The sequence below is a fragment of the Pyricularia grisea genome (genome assembly GCF_004355905.1).
Source record: "Pyricularia grisea strain NI907 chromosome Unknown Pyricularia_grisea_NI907_Scaffold_7, whole genome shotgun sequence".
Lineage (NCBI taxonomy): Eukaryota > Fungi > Ascomycota > Sordariomycetes > Magnaporthales > Pyriculariaceae > Pyricularia > Pyricularia grisea.
Window position 1 is genome coordinate 1,530,828 of NW_022156720.1, and position 17,986 is coordinate 1,548,813.

Sequence of the window (17,986 nt, forward strand, 5' to 3'; positions counted from 1 at the left end):
GAGGAGGAGGCCCAAACGAGGGGAGGGAGGGGCCTAGCGTGAAAGCCCGAGCGAAAAAAAAAAAAAAATAAAGCTCGAGTGGCCTGCAAGAAGGGTTTGAGACCCTCTGGGTTGGCAGAAGGGCTCAGTTGGGAGGGGCTGTTTTTAGGGTTGGTTTTTAGAGAGGGAAGAGAGAATAAAACATGCGGCGCGGGCGAAGGGAGGGACTGGCGTGAGAGTTTGAGGTCGAGTGCCGGGTCAACGGTTTTATTTCGGTCTACAATAACGAAGGATATTTTATAAAAATAATGTTAGGGAGAGTTCTGCAAAAAAAGATCGAATGAATACTAGTTAGTATTGTATGTTTTCTGCAGGTTGTTGGTTTGCGTCGATCGCAAATGTAACACTCTTTTAAAAAAGAAAAAACGTTCCCCCAAAACCGCGCGGCGCGGTTGTGATAAATGGAGTTTCCCGCCCACTCACGGTTGCCTCTCTCAGGGTCTCTCAGCAACTGGGCAAGTTAACCAACGGGAATCCGCTTTAGGACGGAACCCAGGGCGGGCGGGGCTGACAAGGCAGCCGCAGAGCAGGTAACCAACCCGTGCAAACTGACAGGGTGTACAAATCTGTCAGGTGAGGGACGATGCTGAAGAAAATTCCAGGATCCAACGGGGAAACAGGCATGTCTGATTGGTTGGAAAATAAAAGAGGCGAATTACTAGTACGAAGTAGTCCACCTTTTTGTTTCGCCCCACATCATCTCAATGGAGAGACAAGCCTTCATTCCATTATCAATCATGTCGATCGATCAGCTGGGATTCAGGAACGCCAACTTTGTTGTCTTTGCCTTGTGCCCCGAAGAACAGAATGACCACTACCTACCAAGATAGTCAGTCTGTTCAATTGAAGTAGTATCTCTTTCTAAGAATAAAACAAGAGCATGAATGAAATAAATGCCGAATGACTCATAAAGGGCACTTGTTGGTTCGTCTACTTTAGTCTTTGCACTAATTAATATCCGTAGATACAACAGCATTAAGCTTCACTGTAAGTAACCGCGCATATGTTCATAAGCTAAAAGCTTTGCTGTTATATCCTGCGTAGCTAAATTTAACATTATTCATTAACTCCAATGTGCTGAATTACAGTGGCTTGTATACCTATGTTTGTCAAAGTATGATTGTTTCCAAGTGACACAAACAAAAGGTAGACAGACACATCTACAACCAGGTTATATGATGCTATCCAATATTCATGTGGGCATTTTCCAGATTTTGTGTCATGCAGTACAAAACTCAAAAATGCCTTTATCTTGCTCTCGTTATGCACAAAATTCAGTACTGTCGCTCGCCAGAGCCGTGACTGTCGAGTCGACCTTTGTGTATAGTTTAGATTAGCAACCCCAATGCGTTGTAGCTAACTACATAGTCAGGCAAAACAGCATCAAAAACTACAGACCTGCATTCTACTTACGCGTTCTAGGCTGGCAGGCTGGTCAAAATAAACCAGAAAAGGGGCTTTCTCTAGCTCATCGTGACTTGTTTTTCTAAGGACAAGTTGTTTGCCCCTTGCCAGCTCTGCAGAGACGGTATTCTTTATATAACGGGAGCGTGCACAAGACCAGTGGTAATCTGGTCAAAGATGGTGTTGCCCAAAGGGTCGAAAAAAAAAAAAAGCTTACCAGATTCTCCGAATGGCTGGCTACAAAAACCCCAGGGGTCTCCACCCAAGGCCTGGCGTTCGAGTTGCAAGGGTGTTGACGACCGGTAGGGACTTATAAAGGGGCAGACTGTTTGAATTTCAGATATGCACATACTGACTGCTGCCAGCAAAGTAGTGGGAAACGGGGGCGATCGACCGCATTCTTTTTCACATTGCTGTGACAGGTGCACTATACCACAAATACCACAACCTTCTCGAACCCTGAAAAGCTCCTCAGTGTATAACACACAGTAACTGTGGAAGACTGTCATGAGACCACCTGAAACCTCCGATGATGGCTATCGCAACAGCCAAAGCCGCCACCACACTAGTCGTTCCATAGACGTACGCATCCCGGCGACGCTTCGCAGCCAGGCCGACGAGCTCCGCCACCCATGTGGACACCGTCGTCAGACATCCGCAGAACCCATCCTCTAGACCCTGCAGCACCTGACAGCCGATTACCGCACCGGCCCCCGCGTGCGCAACGTCCCAGCAGACGGCCAACACCAGCGTCCCGACGACGTTGACGGTGAAGGTGCCGACCGGGAATGATGGCGTCAGCTTGCCGTTCAAGGCGAGCGATAGATAGAAGCGCGCGAGGCAGCCGAGCGGGGCAAAGACGAGCGCGAACAGAACTTGGCCGCGCCAGACTTCCGATGGAGCAAAGCCGGCGATCAAGCACGCTGCAATCCAGCAGCCCCAGCCGACGACGATGGTCGACATGTCCATGGCCTTTCGCAGCCTCTCGTGGCCCAAGAGAGACGGCAGAATCGGTTGCAGTGCGATGGCAAAGTGTGCGCCTGCGATGATGGCGCACAAGGAAAGTAAAACTGTGACAATAACTACAGCAAGGAACGCCATGAAAGAGAAGCCCCCATTCCTTGGCGTCGGTCCCGAAAGGGCCGGATCCGGGCCGAGGTCATTGGTCAGCGCGAGGACGGCATCCCTGATGAAAGAGGAAAAGGATGTAAAGGAGCCGCAAAATCCGGTTGCCAGCCCGATGTAAAGAGGAATGGACTTTTTGTATTTTTGATGATCCTGCTCGTTCCCTTCATGGCGCGCCCGGAAAAGCGAGCGATCCTCGGCCAGAAACCCAATGACGAAGCTGCCACCGAGGTTTGGCCAGACGGACGGGAACAGGACCGGAGAGCCCGGGTAGGTGGTGAGGGCCTGGAGACCAAGGCGGGCCAGAGTGCCCAGCAGGGAGAAGAAGATGAGGTAAGAAATGGTGTACAGCTCAGTAGCGGTGCGTGCGGAGAAGACGGCAGGCCGCTTATCGCCCTGGCGGCTTGGCGGCTGCGGCGACGTCGACATTTGCTATGACCCCGGCGATCCGGTAATCCTACCAATATCGGGGCCCTTCTCCTTCCTCCAGTTTATCTCCCGCCTTGGCAACAGCTAGTTCGAGGCATTTGGTGCAGTTGTCCCCCCCTTGTTTTCCTCGATTGTTTTGTTTTGAAGTCTTTGTAGTGCATCACGATAAAAGGTCGAAAAAATAAACACTGCAAACAAAATCCAAATTAACGAGAGCTGTCTGCTCCACTGTGGGTCCCCAAAAGCACCGGGGGTCGGGGGTTTGTTTGGTAACGTTGGTTGGGAATGCCGGTCTAAATCTCAACAGGACTACCCTGCAACAAACTCACCTAGCCGATAGGCCGATTGATTAAGAAAGAGGTCACGAGTTGGCTTGACTCTAATTACTTAGTACCATGTATGTTTACGTTTCAGTGTGGAGCAATGGATAGATGCGCCTATGTTGGCAGCTCCGTTAGATTAGGAAGTTGGATAAGGGTACTCGAGATTTATCTTTCCGAGATAGATAAACGTCGACGCCCGATTATGAATAGCAAAGAATATTTTACTTGATTCCAACAAGGCGATTTGGGCAGAAATAAAACGAAAAGATAACTTCAAGAAGAGCAGCTGGAGGTTTTAGCATACCTATGTAGAAATTACTCCGTATAGGTAGCTAGTGTGGAGAACTCACCGCTGCTTTCGAACCGATTCCGCCCACCACAAGCTTCCCCGCGTTCAAGATTGCAGTGCTGTCACAGCTTGCTCTTGGAATGACCTTACTCCTTGTACAGCACAGTACCTCAGAACAGGCAATGGCAATGTCTACCGGGCAGTACCACCTTACTAAGACAAGTTAAGGGGAAGCAACCTGCACTCACAACTTGCTTATCTTTTGCTGTCCGGCATTTGGTCACAGGTTGGCTCTCAGCTTTAGTGGTCCTTTGTATGCAACAAAAGAGCATTCCCGGTGTCCCGTAATTTTGACTACTTCTTTGAGTTTACTTTCGTGCAATCCCAACGAACTTGTAAGAAAATAAAATAAAAAATCGGCTTCCCGGAACGATAATCCAGTCGACTTTTATTGGGTCAAGCTGTGTGATACATTAGATACAAGCACCACTTCTCAAACTATCTGTCTCACATTTACCCCAAGTCCCGCGACTCCAACCAATTCATCTTCCCGCACCCAAAAAAACCATCCCCGCTCCCAACCAAGGGCATAAGGAATATACTCTCTCTCAAAATGGATCTTCCATCAAACGTCCACGTCTCACAGCACCCTTGCCTCAGGGCAAAGTTGAGCCAGCTTCGATCCAAGAATGCCAGTGCAAAGGAGGTCAAGAGCCTGGTCAGCGAGATCTCGTTGTTTATCGCCAGCGAGGCCATGGGGTCCACTCTCAAGGTCGTCGATGGTCCCAAGGTTAGTTTCTGGCAGTATCCTCTCATGGATTTATTCTCAGCAATATATATACCGAGATATTTATTGCTAACACTCCACCAAAAAGGATGTCTCGCCCATCGGTGCCGAGTACACCACCAGCGTCATCACCCCGGAGACCATCTGCCTTGTGCCTATTTTGAGATCAGGGCTGGCAATGACTGAAGGTATGTATAATTTTTTTTTTTTTTTTTTTTTTTTTTTTTTCACCTTCTACTCATGTCACGGTCATATAACCTCTGAATTCTGCATTCATCCCTCTCATACCTGACCCCTATAAACACTTTCCACTTACATTAACATCAAACCCCTCCTACCAAAAAAAACCCCCTCACCACCAGCCGTCCAAACCCTCCTCCCGGACCCCGTCCCAGTCCACCATCTAGGTCTGTACCGGGAGCCGACGACGCTCGAGCCCGTCGAGTACTACAACAACCTCCCCAACCACCTGCCGCAGGGCGCCTCGGGAGACGCCAGCCAGGTCCCGAGCCTGGCCTTCATCCTGGACCCAGTCATCGCCACGGGAGGAACCTGCGCCGCCGCCATCCAGACGCTCCGCGAGTGGGGCGCTCGCCGCATCGTCGTACTCAGCGTCATCGCCGCAGCCGAGGGAATCAAGCGTGCCGCCGACGAGTGGCCCGAGGGCGTCGAGATCTGGGTCGCCGGTGTCGATCGGGAGCTCACCGACCGCGGCATGTTGAGGCCTGGTTTGGGCGATGTTGGTGATCGTCTGTTCCTCACCATCGGCAAGTGAAAAAGAAAGGATGAGGGTATTTCTGAGTCGGCAGCAGAGGCTACCTGTTAGCTTAGGTCAAGGCCTGGTTGTCTGCTTATTTTTGTCACTGTACTGTGCAGCATCAAACCACAAGTCCAAAAAAAGGCCTTGAAAACAGTCAACTCATCAATCATAATCATCATTCATCAATCATAACGGTACATATGCCTCCTCATCTAGTAAAGTCTTCTCCCTCCAGCTCTCTTCAACCCACTGCTTCGTGATCAGCCTCGGTGGCCTTCGTATCAGGCTTATGCTGTGCCTCAACTCAGCCGCCAACTCCCTAGCGGCTGCCCCCTCAGTAGAGTCACCCGCTACCACGACGTGCGTGAGACCTTGCGACTGCACATTGTCTATTACAATCCCACCGCCGAAACGGATATAGTTTCGCAGTATGTCAAGGTGGTGCTTTGGAGTCCCGGCCACACCAGCAACGTGCACTATGCAGCGCCTGAATACGAACCCAGACCCTGTTATCTCACACCCTGCCGATTCCAAGCCGTCTAGGAACTTATTGAGGTCAAACCTGTCTTCATCCTCAATCTTGGGAATACCCTCTGCGATATGTTTCAACTCGTCGACGCCCACGGCGCGCATGTAGCTATCGCCGTACTCATCCACCTGGAACTCCGCGGTCCGCTTGGTAGCCTCCGAAGCATTGAAGAGATGTTTCTCCTCGAGGGGTAGGAGAAACGCTACGCCGTCTTGATCAAGACAGTCCAAGATCCAATTCGGCCTGATAATATCCACTTCGCTATCGCGCTTGAGAAGGCTTGCAACCTTTATGCCCTTTTTATCCGCAATCAGGTGCTTTCCAGGCTGGGGATCCGTCTGTTGAGAGAGTGTTCCGCCATGCGCTTTTATCAAAGACTCGAGCTGAGCTTTAGTCTTCCTGGTTGGTTTGACGCAGTCAGTCATGACGCAGAATTTCCAACCTTCAAACACGCTCTTTGTCCGGCTTGTCTGTGCCTGCCCAGCTGCAGGCTTCTGATCTGTCATGAGTGTATCTGGATCCTGCCCAGCAATCAAGATCTCGCGCCTGGCTCTCTTTTGAGGCCTGCGCTTCCGATCCTCAATTTTCATTTCCTTCTTCTCCTTGGCTTGCTGCTCAGCATCTTCTTTGAGCTTCATGAAGCCATCTACATCCAGAGCAGAGTCCCATGTTCTATCCGTCCGCAGCCGCCGGAACCTCGGAAAGCGTAGTGTAATCTGCATGGCGAACTGTGGGGAAGCACCGATGCTGGCCGCCTTGACCGCAACAACGATGGAGTCCTTTGGTCGGATCCAGACGTCAGGCCGCTCATACTGGTACTTTTCGCCGCCACCAAGCTCAATAAACTCGCTTGGAGGTTTCTTCGGGTCCCAGTTCATCCATTTGTCCTCTGTCAAATGACGGATCTGTGCATAGTCCTCGGCCTTGAAGCCGCCGCCAACCTTGAAGAAACTGATGCATTTCTCCGGGTTGGCACCTGCCTTGATGTGGTTCTCGCCAACTCTGAGGCCACAAAGAAAGCTGGAGATGGTGCCTCCACGGTGTCCTGAGCCGTAATAGCCGCCAATGACCACACAGTCCAGTGACTCGCCAAACTCAGACATGTACTCTGGTTTCACTTTGATCCAATCATTATTTCGACTGTTCAGACGATAGACTGATCTCGGGTTCTTCAACACAAGACCCTCCGAGGAGTCAGCTACAACCTTGCGCAACAGCGGCTCGACAGCATCGGCTGAAGTTGCTTCCTCATAGGGATGAATTTCGAACCTACGGTGTACATCACGGACAACTTGGGCTAGCGCCTTGCGGCGATCTTGCAACGAGTTCTTGGTCAGTGCTGTGTCATTCAGATACAATATGTCGAAGATGCGAAAGAGCGGCCGCTCGTTTGTGTCGTCAAATGGTGTCTTTTGACCAAGCAAGGCGGCCGTCTTGAGTGTACCGAAAGGCACCATCTTGTCGATTTTTGGATCCCAAGTGACCATCTCACCGTCCAAGATCAGATTGGAAACTCGAGGGTCGAAAGCATCGGATAAATGCCGGGTCAGTGCGGAGTTGTCGTCTTGAAATCCATTACCGTAGAGATAGGTGTAGTCCTTGCCCTTTCGAGACCAGAAAGAGAAGCGCTTGACTCCTGGATGATCCTCGTCATCTATCATGTGCAATTGCATCCGCTCGCCATCGAGCTTTTCCTCGATCCAGAATCTCCGGTCTTCGTCGGTGACCCCGAGGTCTTGGACCATTCTAGCAAAGTTGGGTGAGTGAGGCTGAAACTGGGCCAACTGGGGCTGAAAGCATTGCATCAACGTCACTCTGGTGTCTTCCTGCTCCAGACGGAGTGCGGGATCATACAGCTCCCAGCACACACGGCGTAAGCTGGAGCTGACATTGAACAGAGCCTCAGCGTCAGGATGCCATTGGTATAGAAATGTACGCTCGCTTGCACCAATCTTCATGGCCTTGAGAATCATGCGAATAAGCCACATCATCTCCTCTGCGTTCATGCGTTCATAGAAAGTTTGAAAAATGGGCAGCTGCTCGGCCTCGCCTGAAGCGGCTGCCAGTTTATCGAGCAGCGAGTTGACTTCTCCAATACGCATATCCCCCGGCGCCATCCGCATCTGTCTTTTGGATAGCGTTTCAAAACATCTGCCAGCAAAATCACCCGCCATGCGGCTGGCAAAAGTCTGACCGGGGAGTTTCCATTTCAGAAGGTTTTGGCCATCCTCCGAGTCTGGTGCAATCTTGATCAACTTCACTAGAAGCTTTCCGATTGCGTTTTCCTTGAGACCATAGACAGCACGATCGCGGTCCTTGTCCGGCAGTATCAGACGTAGAGCTGGGTAAAAGTCATTGCCAACTTCGGCCCGCCAGCGATCGATGAAGCGCCTGATGATGAGACGTCTTTGTTCGTGAGGAGACAGCCTCGGGCCGCCCTTGCGGCCTGCAGGTCCACCGGGACCTCTCCGATTCTTGTGCTCATTCAGAGGGTTGAAGAGATTTGTGAACAGTTCGGAGAAGACAAGCGTCTGGGAGTGATTGCGCGGACGATTAGGGTATCTAGATCGGAGAAAAGACTGTTTAGCTGTCTAGTCTGCGGTAGCATACAAAACGCAACGGGGCACTAGGGTAGGTAGTCAAAAGTGCTTCTGCGGTCATGCTTACTTCTCATCAACTTCTCCCAAGCCAGCATCACCAAAGCTATATTGCAGGGAATCTTCATCAATGGCCTCTTGAGATGTATCCTCCCGTTTAATTCGAGACATTGCGATCGACGATTAAAAGTCAACCCGGAAGATGCGCCCGTTGTATCCTGACGTTCAGGAGCCAAGATTGGCGGTTTTGTAATCGTCAGCCTTTGTGTTGGCAATCGAGGAGTGTCATGCTTAGGCTTGTGGTGATCATTTGGGGTCAATGGGAAACTTCGTTAATTTGGCCTTGAGAGACGCGCCTGTTACGCGACTTCCCCGGTTGCTGCCTGCAGCGAGGGAGGGCAGACCCTTGTCCGGTCACTCTTTAAATTCATACGCTAACCAACCAACCAACCAACCAACCAATCTATCTCATACGTGTAGGTACAGCAAACTGAGTAAAAAAAAACTGCCTACCTATTTATTGCCTACCTGGTAGATAAATTACCTTGCATTAGATTGAACTGTCTCATCGTAATAGTCATGTTTCCTGGTTCATAGATTACGTTTTAAGTTGGTTTACTTCAATTAGACTGATGTCTACTCCGTATAGAGTCTGGAACACGGATCGACGTCTTTTTTCACGACATGTGGCACTCGCTTCCACATTGCCGTTGATAGCAAGGATGGAGATGCAAAAGATGATCTGACAACTCTAAGGGTAGGTGGGAAAAGGCCCAGGCAGTCTGTTCCCGTTGCCGCTTTACCGCATTACCCACTCACGCCACTACACAACAGCAACCAATTGACGTGAAGCGGTAGCCACAATGACAACTTCGTACAGAGCATCAGTACCAGCCAAACAAAACCAAGATGCAGATTAATTACCAAGTCCGTCATACTGGAATCGTGCCAGACTACCTAAGACTCGCTAGGCTAAGTCGTCAAGGTGACGCGTTCAACCACCGGTGCCTTTGTAATTTTGTTTTATTTGCCTTTTTGTTTTTCTGACTTTTCGCGGTGCCTCCATCCACACCCAAGACCTGGCGTCAAGCTAAACGACCGACTACGTCATAGATCAAGGTTGATAGCTTTTTTTCTAGGTTCGATTGACGCTGTAGCTGGGTAGCTCCCCAAGCCTAGCCATCCATTCAATGCGACCAATTTTTCTGATGTTGCCTTCCGTCTTGTCATTGCAGGGAGAGGTCAGTGACAACAAACCCAAGCCAATCCTTTTTGTTCGAGTTGATTTCAGCCCATCGTGACGGGGTTAAGTCAAGGTAGCCCATCTAATAATTAGCCGTCGTGGTAGTCGGGATGAGTGGGGTCTTCTGTACCAGCAATAAAGAAAGACATGGATGGATCCTTGGTAGTACCGTCACGGTTGGTGTGTGACTGGATGACGTCCTTGAAACCATATTGGCAGGCATTCCTCATGTCGCCCAATACCAGCTTCCTGCTTGGCAAGTGCCGGAACCTAAACATGCATGACATAAATCCCAAGTTTCCTTCTAGAGTTCCGTCCCATTTAACTTGAGCTGGTCCCGAACTCAAAGCTTCACGCATTTTGACGATTATTCTTCCATACTTGTTTTGTTTCCCATCGTGATACCCCGTCTTGCTTTATCAGGCAGACACATCAATTGGTCTCTTAGCAACAACCATACAACACATCAAAGTGATCCCATTCCCAAAAAGAATATAACATCATCAACATCCATAATTGGATCCTAATAATACAACCCACCAAATAGCAACCATGGCGTCGGTCAACAAGCCAGTCGACGTCAAGCAGAAGGATGCCGACATTGCTCGGAAGCTGCAGGTCTATGGTATCATTTCAGCTTTCCAGGCAGGAAAGATTCCATCCAACGACCAAATAGATATCGCCCTCAACAGCTTCTTGCAGACCAAGGCTCTCTCCAAGCCTTCGGACAAGCTTTCGCCTGAAGGTCAAGCCTTGGTGGCCGACTTCCGTGACGTTGTGAAGAAGGCTCAGCACCTGGTGCTGTCCAAGAACGAGGGCAACCTTCTCCAGGATTTCATCTGGCAAACCACTCACTTCGACCCCAAGTCTGTTCAGTCGCCTCAGGCGCCCGTGGACAAGGATACCGCCAGAGCTCACGGTAACCGCGCCGCTGAAGGCCTGAGGACTCTAGGAACCTTGATTATCACCAACGGACAATTCCGCAAACTTTGTAAGTGCCGCCGGGAACATTCATTATACTGATTTCAGTCATCCTGGTGCTAACACGATCTACCCTTACAGTGAAGGATGCTTCCATTCTCCTCAGGGACATGGCAGGAGATGCTGCGACGAAAGCAGCCTCCAACGTCAAGCCTTCCCAGGATGATCTTTCGCAAATTGATCGTCCAGCAGACGACAATGTCTGGCATGATGCTCCCAACTTGAGCAAGGATAACATTAGGAAGCAGGTGCAGGGAGTTTACAAGAACAACAAGGCTAACGGCCAAACCCCGGCAACAACTGAGCCTGGCCAAATCGCTCCCGGCCAAACCTCTCCCCTCCAGTCAAGTGCTGTGCAGCCCACAACTGCTGGAGTCAACGGTCAGGAGCCCCCGCCAGAGGTTCAGCTTACCGCCGAGGCCCAGCAGGCTGCCAAGCAGAAGGGCGTGGAATATCGCGCCCGCACCAAGCGCTACCTTGAGCAAAAGGTGCCCAAGGACAGGAGGGAGGCGACAGTCTGGCGCCTCAAGAAGATGCTAATTGAGTGCCAGCAGCACCCTGAATACCAGGCGGCCATCCACACTCTGCTTGACTTGGCTTCTGAGTATGGCTACCACGCCAAGGCCCTTGGTATGGACAGCTCGGATGCCGCCAGGGACGCCCGGGCTTCCAACCTCGGCCAAGCTGAGAGGGACCTCAAGACGCTGATTGAGCGTTTCGCCAACGGTACATCGACCGATGACCTATGGAACGCCATTGGCCAGATCTACCGTGATGCTGACCAAGATCCCGAGCTGCGAAACTGGCTCAAGCGCTGCAACCGCTACATCCGCCGGTGCCTCGAGGAGCAAGGCTACGTCATCGACGAGTCGAGCACCGAGGAGTGGGATCAGCTGTACGACGAGGGCTCTTACCTCCTTCGTGACAAGTACAAGCTCCATGTCGACAGAATCCTGGACGAGGTCAAGTTCTTGTTCTCTGAGTTTGACAAGGACCCGCTGAACAGGTCTTTCCGCGAGGCCATTATGAAGCTCTTCACCGATTTGGGTAACGACGAGAACGGCAAGCCAGTCTTCAAGAAGCACCTGGTTAAGGATCTCACTGAGGTTATCATTCCAGCCACCTTGGAGAACATTGCCTATGTTCCCATCCCTCGAATTGAGTACCAGGACCCCCAAATCGACTTTGTCGTTGAGAATCTGGTTCTCGAGAGCGACAATTTCACCCCCAACGTTATGGAGATTGATTCTTCCAACTACATGCGCTGGGTAAGTTGCAAAAGTAATTATTCTAGTTTTATGTATACATTCAGAAACTGACTCCTCTCAAATTCACAGGGCCGCAAAACCGTCAAGTCCTCCCGCAAGCACTCGGGCGAGATTAAGGTTGCCGGAGTGCAGATGGACCTCCGCGATGTTTCTTACTACGTGAAGCGTAAGAAGGGATTCCCTTCGCTCACAGACGTTGGTCTCATGGATATCTTCATGGGAGGCAACGGTTTCTCATTCAAGCTCAAGCTTTCCACGCCGGATAAGAAGGATGCCCAGAATTTCTTCAAGGTTGACAAGGTTGACGTCGAGGTTAGCAACCTCAGCATCAAGATTCACCAGTCCAACCACAAGTTCTTGTTCAGCATTGCGAAGCCCATCATGTTGAAGGTGATGCGCCCGGCCATCGAAAAGGCGCTCGGCAAGGTGATCAAGGATCGCTTCAACGAGTTTGATCAGATTCTCTTCCAACTCAAGCAGGAGGCAGACAAAGCCCTCGAGGAGGCTCAGTCCGACCCTGAGAATGTGCCAAACATCTACTCTCGTTACGCCAGCGCCGTCCAGCGCCGTGCCTTGGCGACCAAGAAGAAGACCGAGGAGGCCGTCGCTGACAAGAAGGTCAACTATGCTGTTACGACCGAGGATTCAATCTTCCCCGATATCAAGCTCCCTGGACCTGCCAATGGGTCTGCTCTCAGCACGCGCGCAGCCGAGTTCAAAGAATTGGCTACCAAGGGTTCAGCTTGGGAGTCTCCAGTCTTTTCTGTCGGCGAGGCATCCAAGAGCACCGATGTTCCTGCTGCTCCACAAATCACCCGCAAGGTGCACAACACGGGCAATGGCAATGGCGTTGGTGCAGGCCCGGGTATGGTTGGCTCGGGTCCTGACATGGTCGGCTCTGGTCCTGGTATGGTTGGCGGACAACCCCAGATTACTAACGGTGGCATGGCGCTGCACGCATAAAATGAGAAAGATTCTGGATGGTTATCGTGGCTTATTCGTAATACATGTACTCTCCTTTGTATAAGTACCTTAATGAACGCGTCGACACGCCCGTTGTAATTAACGCAAGTTACGTTTTACGGTAGCAGAGTTTGAAAGAGAAGAGAATGGCATGTCAATAAAATCTGTAAAATTGATATGCTTCACCCTTCAATATGGAAAGGTCATTTCTGTGAGGATTTAGATTACTACTTTAAGCGTTTTAGTTGCAAGACGGTAAAAACATAAAGCGCAACTATAGGGGAATTTGTCCATATTCGCTTGAGATAATTGTGGCACAAACCATGAATTAACAGGACGATCTGTATTTTTGTGGGCCATTTGAAACTTCATGCAATGTGGCAACGAAACTAAACTGCAGCACAGAAGAGGATTGGAAATAGAATGCCTGCATGTGGAAGAGAACTGCAGCAAGGCAGTAGGGGGGGATATACAAATAGTAGTAGGCTCGTAGCAGTTGTTGTGGGTCTCTTGGACATTTTCTTCTGTTTGCCGCCTTGCCGCCGCTGCCTGTTGGCCCCGCTGTCTAAGGGTAAAAAAAAAAAAAAAGTTCCCTTGCTTGACTTGATCAACTAACTGGATGAATAAGAGTGCCTGGATGAACATTTTAGGTTCTGCTTTTCATTTCTTGCTTCCCGTATTTACAGAGAGGCGTTCATACGTAAGACTCTGATCCGAATATCCCGTCCCAGTCGCCACCCTTTTATCGGCCGATACTTTTTGGTTCTTTTTTTTTTTTTTTTTTTTTTTTTTTTTTGCCCCGACTTTTGGTACATCAAAACGGCGCAGTGGGGGAAACCATTCAGGGTCGTCTTTTTTGTGATTTAGCAGCACCTTTTTTTCTTCTCGACTACACCGTAACACTTGTCCTTCACCGGTTATGGACGGAACAAGTAGCCCCGGCGGCGCATCGCCGCCAAACGTTGACGAGGACATTGATCTCTACGGTGCGCACCGCCGAAAACCCGCGTGCCGACTCCTTTATTTTGACTTTTTATGACTTTTTGTTTTTTTGACTTTTTGCCTCATCCTTTTCCCGAACCCTTAACTCACTAATGGTACAGAACTTTTGGAGATCGACAGGTCCGCCAGTGCGTCGGATATAAAAAAGGCATACCACAAGGTGAGGAGATTTCTAGCCGTCCATGGCCTACCAGCCGGCAGCAAACAAGCACACGCCGCCGTTTGCCTATTTCTGGTTTTACTCGTTATCAAATAGCTAACCTTCACCACCACCCACCCCCGCCGTGACAAACCCACACCAATCCAGGCAGCGCGCCAACACCACCCCGACAAGGTCCCCGAGGACCGCAAGGAAGAGGCCGAGGCGAGGTTTAAAGCCATCCAGCAGGCGTACGAGATCCTCCGCGACGATGACAAGCGTCACCTGTACGACACGCACGGAATGGCCGCCTTTGACCCATCCCGCGGCCACGGCGGCATGGGCGGCATGGGCGGCATGGGAGAGGACGACCTGCAGGATTTCTTTTCCATGTTCATGGGCGGCGGAGGGATGGGTGGGATGGGAGGGATGGGCGGAAGGCCCGGACCCAGGCGGCCGCAGCGGGGCGCCGACCAGGAGATACCGCACGAGGTGACGCTCGAGGAGCTATACAGGGGCAAGACGGTCAAGTTCGCCAGCAGCAAGCGCGAGCTCTGCGCCGTGTGCAAGGGGTCCGGCGCCAGGGAGAAGTACAAGCCGCAGGACTGCGACAAGTGCCAGGCCAGCGGGTTCCGCAAGGTCCTGAAGCAGGTCGCGCCGGGCCTCATGTCGCAGGACGTCGTCGAGTGCGACCACTGCCACGGCACCGGCAAGTACGTCAAGGAGAAGGAGCGCTGCAAGAAGTGCAAGGGCAGGGCCACCTTGCCCGTCACCAAGGCGCTCGAGATCTACATCCCCAGGGGAGCCTTCCACGGAGAAAAAGTCGTGCTCGAGGGCGAGGGCGACCAACTGCCGGGCCAGACGCCGGGAGACATCATCATCGTGCTGGTGGAGAAGCCCCACGACACCTTCACCCGCATAGGGCACGACCTGTCGGCCGAGCTCAACGTCACCCTAGGCGAGGCCCTCATGGGCTTCTCGCGCGTCGTGCTCAAGCACCTCGACGGCCGCGGTCTGCACCTCGAGCTGCCCCGGGGCAAGGTCCTCCGCCCGACCGAGATCCTCAAGGTCCCGGGCGAGGGTATGCCGCACAAGCGTGGCGATGCCAAGGGTGATCTTTACCTCATCGTCAAGATTGAATTTCCAGAAGACGGCTGGCTGAAGGACGACAGTGACTACGAGGCTCTGCAGAAGCTTCTCCCACCACCAGCGGCGCCCATCACGGCGGACGAGGTGGATGATGTGGAGTATGAGAGGGACGCGGACATTGAACAGGTAAGAAAACGCCATTGTCTATCCAAGGCCTTGAAGCCAGTGGCGTCGGGAGTAATGTCTCCATTTACTAACACATCGAAACTACAGATGGGTGCTTCGGCTGGAGAAACGGGTGGATCAGAGTGGGAGGATGAAGAAGAGGCTGGACCCCAATGTGCTACTCAGTAGATGTCCGACATGGAAAAAAAGAGAAAAAAAGAAACGGTTGATGCCATTCAATTTCAATCAATATGAAGAAGCCTGCGTTCATCTGTATTTAGATTTAGACTTCGGTTGTATTGGTAGGCGTCCATCGTGCTTTTCTAATTCCAGGTCTAATCCATCCCCAAAACGCCGACTGCCGGCCCCAAGTGAGTTCAAACAGTTGAAAAAGAAACCTGGGGCCTAACCCCCCGGGCGTCGTCGTTAGCATCACAAGCCCCTGCCTGGCTTGTTTTGGTCGTCAAAATGTTCGTTATTTCCGCATTACCAACATCACGGTCGGGTGTCTCTTGGGCTGCTGAATGGGACAAGACGCAACCGTAAAAAAGAAGATGCAATTCATGACCCTAGGGACCCCAGAAGCTTCCGTGCAGAAAATGCCAGTGATATTTTTTTTCCCCCGCAGACCAAGAGCAAAGTAAATCTTTGTCGCAACCAGAAAAAAAAAAGGAACGAAACACGCCGTACACCACACAGATCGAGTCGATTATACCTCGGTGGTAACCTTGGCCTTGGGGTTGGTAACCTTGACACCCAGCTGCTTCGCCCGTGCGATGATCTCAATGCGCTTCCTCGATGAGACGTTGTGTGCGATCCTAGATTGTGAGATTTGTCAGCCTTTTTGCCGGGCCTTGATTTCCGTCTCCGTGTTTTGATTCCGTTTGCAACAAAAGGAACCCATCCGGTGCCGTGGCGGTAAAACGTACTCAGCGGCGAAGACCTGGTTGTGCATGAGGAGGAGCTCGACGTCGTTGACGTTCTGGACGAGGAAAGCCTTGTGGCCGGAAGGCATCATGTGGCGGGTTCTCTTGTTGGAGCCATAGCCAATCTAATAGTCGGCAAAAAAAGAAAAAAAGTCATCCCACGTTAGCACACTCATGACTTTTGCCAGTGCCGTCTCAGAGATCCAGTCTGTATATCCCTTCTCTCTGATCGGCCTAGAGTCGAAAATAAACGCACCGAGGGCATGGCAAGGTTGCCACGGAACCGACGGCGAACACGGTTGTCGATTCCCTTGGGCTTCCTCCAGCTAGGGTCAACGCGCTTGAACCTGTCGCTCTGGTGGCGCATGAAGCTCTTCGTGCCTGTATCAAGCAGAAAAAAAAGCAAGTCAACGATCCAGTCCAATTATTTCCATCGTGACCTTTGTAGGATCCTCCATTCTCGAGTTTTCGTCGGGGTGTGGTGCAGGGCTCGAATTTCGCATCGCGGGCGGGTTTTTTTTTCTTTGTGACATACGCTTCTTCACGATCGCGGTGTGCTTGGCGGCGGCAACCATCTTGACGGCTGGAAATTGAAAAACAATCAGTACTTGAATATGTCGAGAATGACTTCCGGAGATGATTCTGGCAGCAAGTACCTTGTACGGGGTTGTCTTTTTTGCTGTTGGGTTAGTTAAACGGGGGTTGTCGACGAGGTGCCTATTGCGAGGGAGTTTCGTTCGGTGCTGAATTCAAAATTTCATTGTGGGAGGGGAACTATTCTTCACGTGACCCCGACTGTACAGGGGAATTTGCACTGTGGGCAACAAATCGTCGTTTGGTGAGCATCCCCACTTTTCGGGGCTCCGCCATTTTCTATCCCTTGGCGTTCTGCTTCTTTACCGCAACCCAACTTGTCTATCTAGTACAGTGAGGATCTGTCTATGCTATCATTCCTAAGTTTGTAGGCTCCCTTCGCCCCGACACGATGTTTACAATGTATACTACTCTATTCACATTCCGCAGTATCTACAGCCAGCTATTTGTCGTCGAAAATCACTCAATGACTCAAGGAATGATGGGTGCCGCATCGCCTCGGGGAGGATCAAAGTGGATGGAGCCGGGCAGCGTGCATGTGCTTCGGGGGTCTCTGAACTGGTGTTACCCCTGTGAGGAACTTGCTCCATAATCACAAATTTTTTTTTCTTCCACTGCGATGACATGGGTCCATTGCTTTGGATCGATGTGACATGTTGTTCCCCCACGATTGTAACATGTCTCGAATCCCCAAAGATACTCTTTTTGTGGCCTAAATGAGGTTTCATGGCCAGAGTGGCAAGCCAAAATCAGCAGAGACAACAGCTGGAAGAAGAGAGTGTTTGAGATAGCACATCATGTCCAGGCGAGGTTGCGCACTTGTTCTCATCAAACATCTTTGCTACACAGAACATAACTTGCACATGTACATACAAGGCAGCAAAACGAGATATTGTTCTTACTTCGTATGTTCTATAGTACCCAAGGGTGGATACACACTACGGGTCTGTTTTACACAAAGTGGATTACGAGGTGGAATAAAGCTCTCTCGTGAATCCATCGTAGCACCGGCAAACCCTACACAAGACCGTTGTAGCCTGTCCGTGCACACAACAAGCTGGTATAGTGTAATGGTTAGCACATGAGGTTCTGAAGAAATGTCCTTGACAAGAATCGTCCTCGTAATCTAGGTTCGATTCCTAGTACCAGCTCGTTACACAACATTTCACAACGCTTGTATAGTGTAATGGTTAGCACATGAGGTTCTGAGGTGTCATAGACAGCAATAGTCCTCGTAATCTAGGTTCGATTCCTAGTACTAGCTTTTTGTTGATGTAGAGCGATCAAGCCGTGGATGGGGTCGTGAAAAGAGTCTGTTGCTTTTGGTTCCAAGA

General features: G+C 50.9%; 6 protein-coding genes across 6 annotated transcripts; 3 read left to right on the forward strand and 3 right to left on the reverse strand.

The window, feature by feature from the left end:
* Window positions 1-1,914: 1,914 nt before the first annotated feature.
* PgNI_09466 (uncharacterized protein) lies at window positions 1,915-2,997 on the reverse strand (the record flags this gene model as incomplete). The annotated part of the gene is made up of 1 exon (XM_031129450.1): window positions 1,915-2,997. The coding sequence occupies one exon, from the start codon at window positions 2,995-2,997 to the stop codon at window positions 1,915-1,917; it is 1,083 nt and encodes a 360-aa protein (XP_030977673.1).
* Window positions 2,998-4,000: 1,003 nt separating this feature from the next.
* Window positions 4,001-5,344, forward strand: PgNI_09467 (uncharacterized protein). Its single transcript, XM_031129451.1, has 3 exons — window positions 4,001-4,399; window positions 4,485-4,584; window positions 4,759-5,344. Exons 1-3 carry the CDS (start codon window positions 4,223-4,225, stop codon window positions 5,169-5,171), a joined length of 690 nt encoding a protein of 229 aa, XP_030977675.1. The 5' UTR covers window positions 4,001-4,222; the 3' UTR covers window positions 5,172-5,344.
* On the reverse strand, window positions 4,800-8,584 carry PgNI_09468 (uncharacterized protein; the record flags this gene model as incomplete). The annotated part of the gene is made up of 3 exons (XM_031129452.1): window positions 8,353-8,584; window positions 5,355-8,247; window positions 4,800-5,147 (listed from the first exon to the last, which is right to left on the reverse strand). The coding sequence occupies exons 1-3, from the start codon at window positions 8,451-8,453 to the stop codon at window positions 4,800-4,802; spliced, it is 3,342 nt and encodes a 1,113-aa protein (XP_030978114.1). The 5' UTR covers window positions 8,454-8,584.
* A 1,171-nt stretch (window positions 8,585-9,755) lies between these two features.
* PgNI_09469 (uncharacterized protein) lies at window positions 9,756-12,903 on the forward strand. The gene is made up of 3 exons (XM_031129453.1): window positions 9,756-10,516; window positions 10,588-11,774; window positions 11,844-12,903. Exons 1-3 carry the CDS (start codon window positions 10,078-10,080, stop codon window positions 12,735-12,737), a joined length of 2,520 nt encoding a protein of 839 aa, XP_030978118.1. The 5' UTR covers window positions 9,756-10,077; the 3' UTR covers window positions 12,738-12,903.
* Window positions 12,904-13,493: 590 nt separating this feature from the next.
* On the forward strand, window positions 13,494-15,321 carry PgNI_09470 (uncharacterized protein; the record flags this gene model as incomplete). Its single annotated transcript, XM_031129454.1, has 4 exons — window positions 13,494-13,723; window positions 13,841-13,899; window positions 13,996-15,153; window positions 15,241-15,321. The coding sequence occupies exons 1-4, from the start codon at window positions 13,657-13,659 to the stop codon at window positions 15,319-15,321; spliced, it is 1,365 nt and encodes a 454-aa protein (XP_030977811.1). The 5' UTR covers window positions 13,494-13,656.
* On the reverse strand, window positions 14,308-16,768 carry PgNI_09471 (uncharacterized protein). Its single transcript, XM_031129455.1, has 6 exons — window positions 16,715-16,768; window positions 16,594-16,641; window positions 16,315-16,439; window positions 16,062-16,183; window positions 15,239-15,950; window positions 14,308-15,151 (listed from the first exon to the last, which is right to left on the reverse strand). The coding sequence occupies exons 2-5, from the start codon at window positions 16,631-16,633 to the stop codon at window positions 15,842-15,844; spliced, it is 396 nt and encodes a 131-aa protein (XP_030977777.1). The 5' UTR covers window positions 16,634-16,641; window positions 16,715-16,768; the 3' UTR covers window positions 14,308-15,151; window positions 15,239-15,841.
* Window positions 16,769-17,986: the final 1,218 nt, after the last annotated feature.

Coding starts and splice junctions, on each gene's coding strand:
- PgNI_09471 (XM_031129455.1), bottom strand. CDS start 16,633: ATGGTTGCCGCCGCCAAGCACACCGCGATCGTGAAGAAGC. Junction 16,440..16,593: donor CACCGCGATCGTGAAGAAGC/GTATGTCACAAA, acceptor TGCTTGATACAG/GCACGAAGAGCTTCATGCGC. Junction 16,184..16,314: donor GCAACCTTGCCATGCCCTCG/GTGCGTTTATTT, acceptor GCCGACTATTAG/ATTGGCTATGGCTCCAACAA.
- PgNI_09469 (XM_031129453.1), top strand. CDS start 10,078: ATGGCGTCGGTCAACAAGCCAGTCGACGTCAAGCAGAAGGATGCCGAC. Junction 10,517..10,587: donor CGGACAATTCCGCAAACTTT/GTAAGTGCCGCC, acceptor CTACCCTTACAG/TGAAGGATGCTTCCATTCTC. Junction 11,775..11,843: donor CTTCCAACTACATGCGCTGG/GTAAGTTGCAAA, acceptor TCAAATTCACAG/GGCCGCAAAACCGTCAAGTC.
- PgNI_09467 (XM_031129451.1), top strand. CDS start 4,223: ATGGATCTTCCATCAAACGTCCACGTCTCACAGCACCCTTGCCTCAGG. Junction 4,400..4,484: donor AGGTCGTCGATGGTCCCAAG/GTTAGTTTCTGG, acceptor TCCACCAAAAAG/GATGTCTCGCCCATCGGTGC. Junction 4,585..4,758: donor AGGGCTGGCAATGACTGAAG/GTATGTATAATT, acceptor CCTCACCACCAG/CCGTCCAAACCCTCCTCCCG.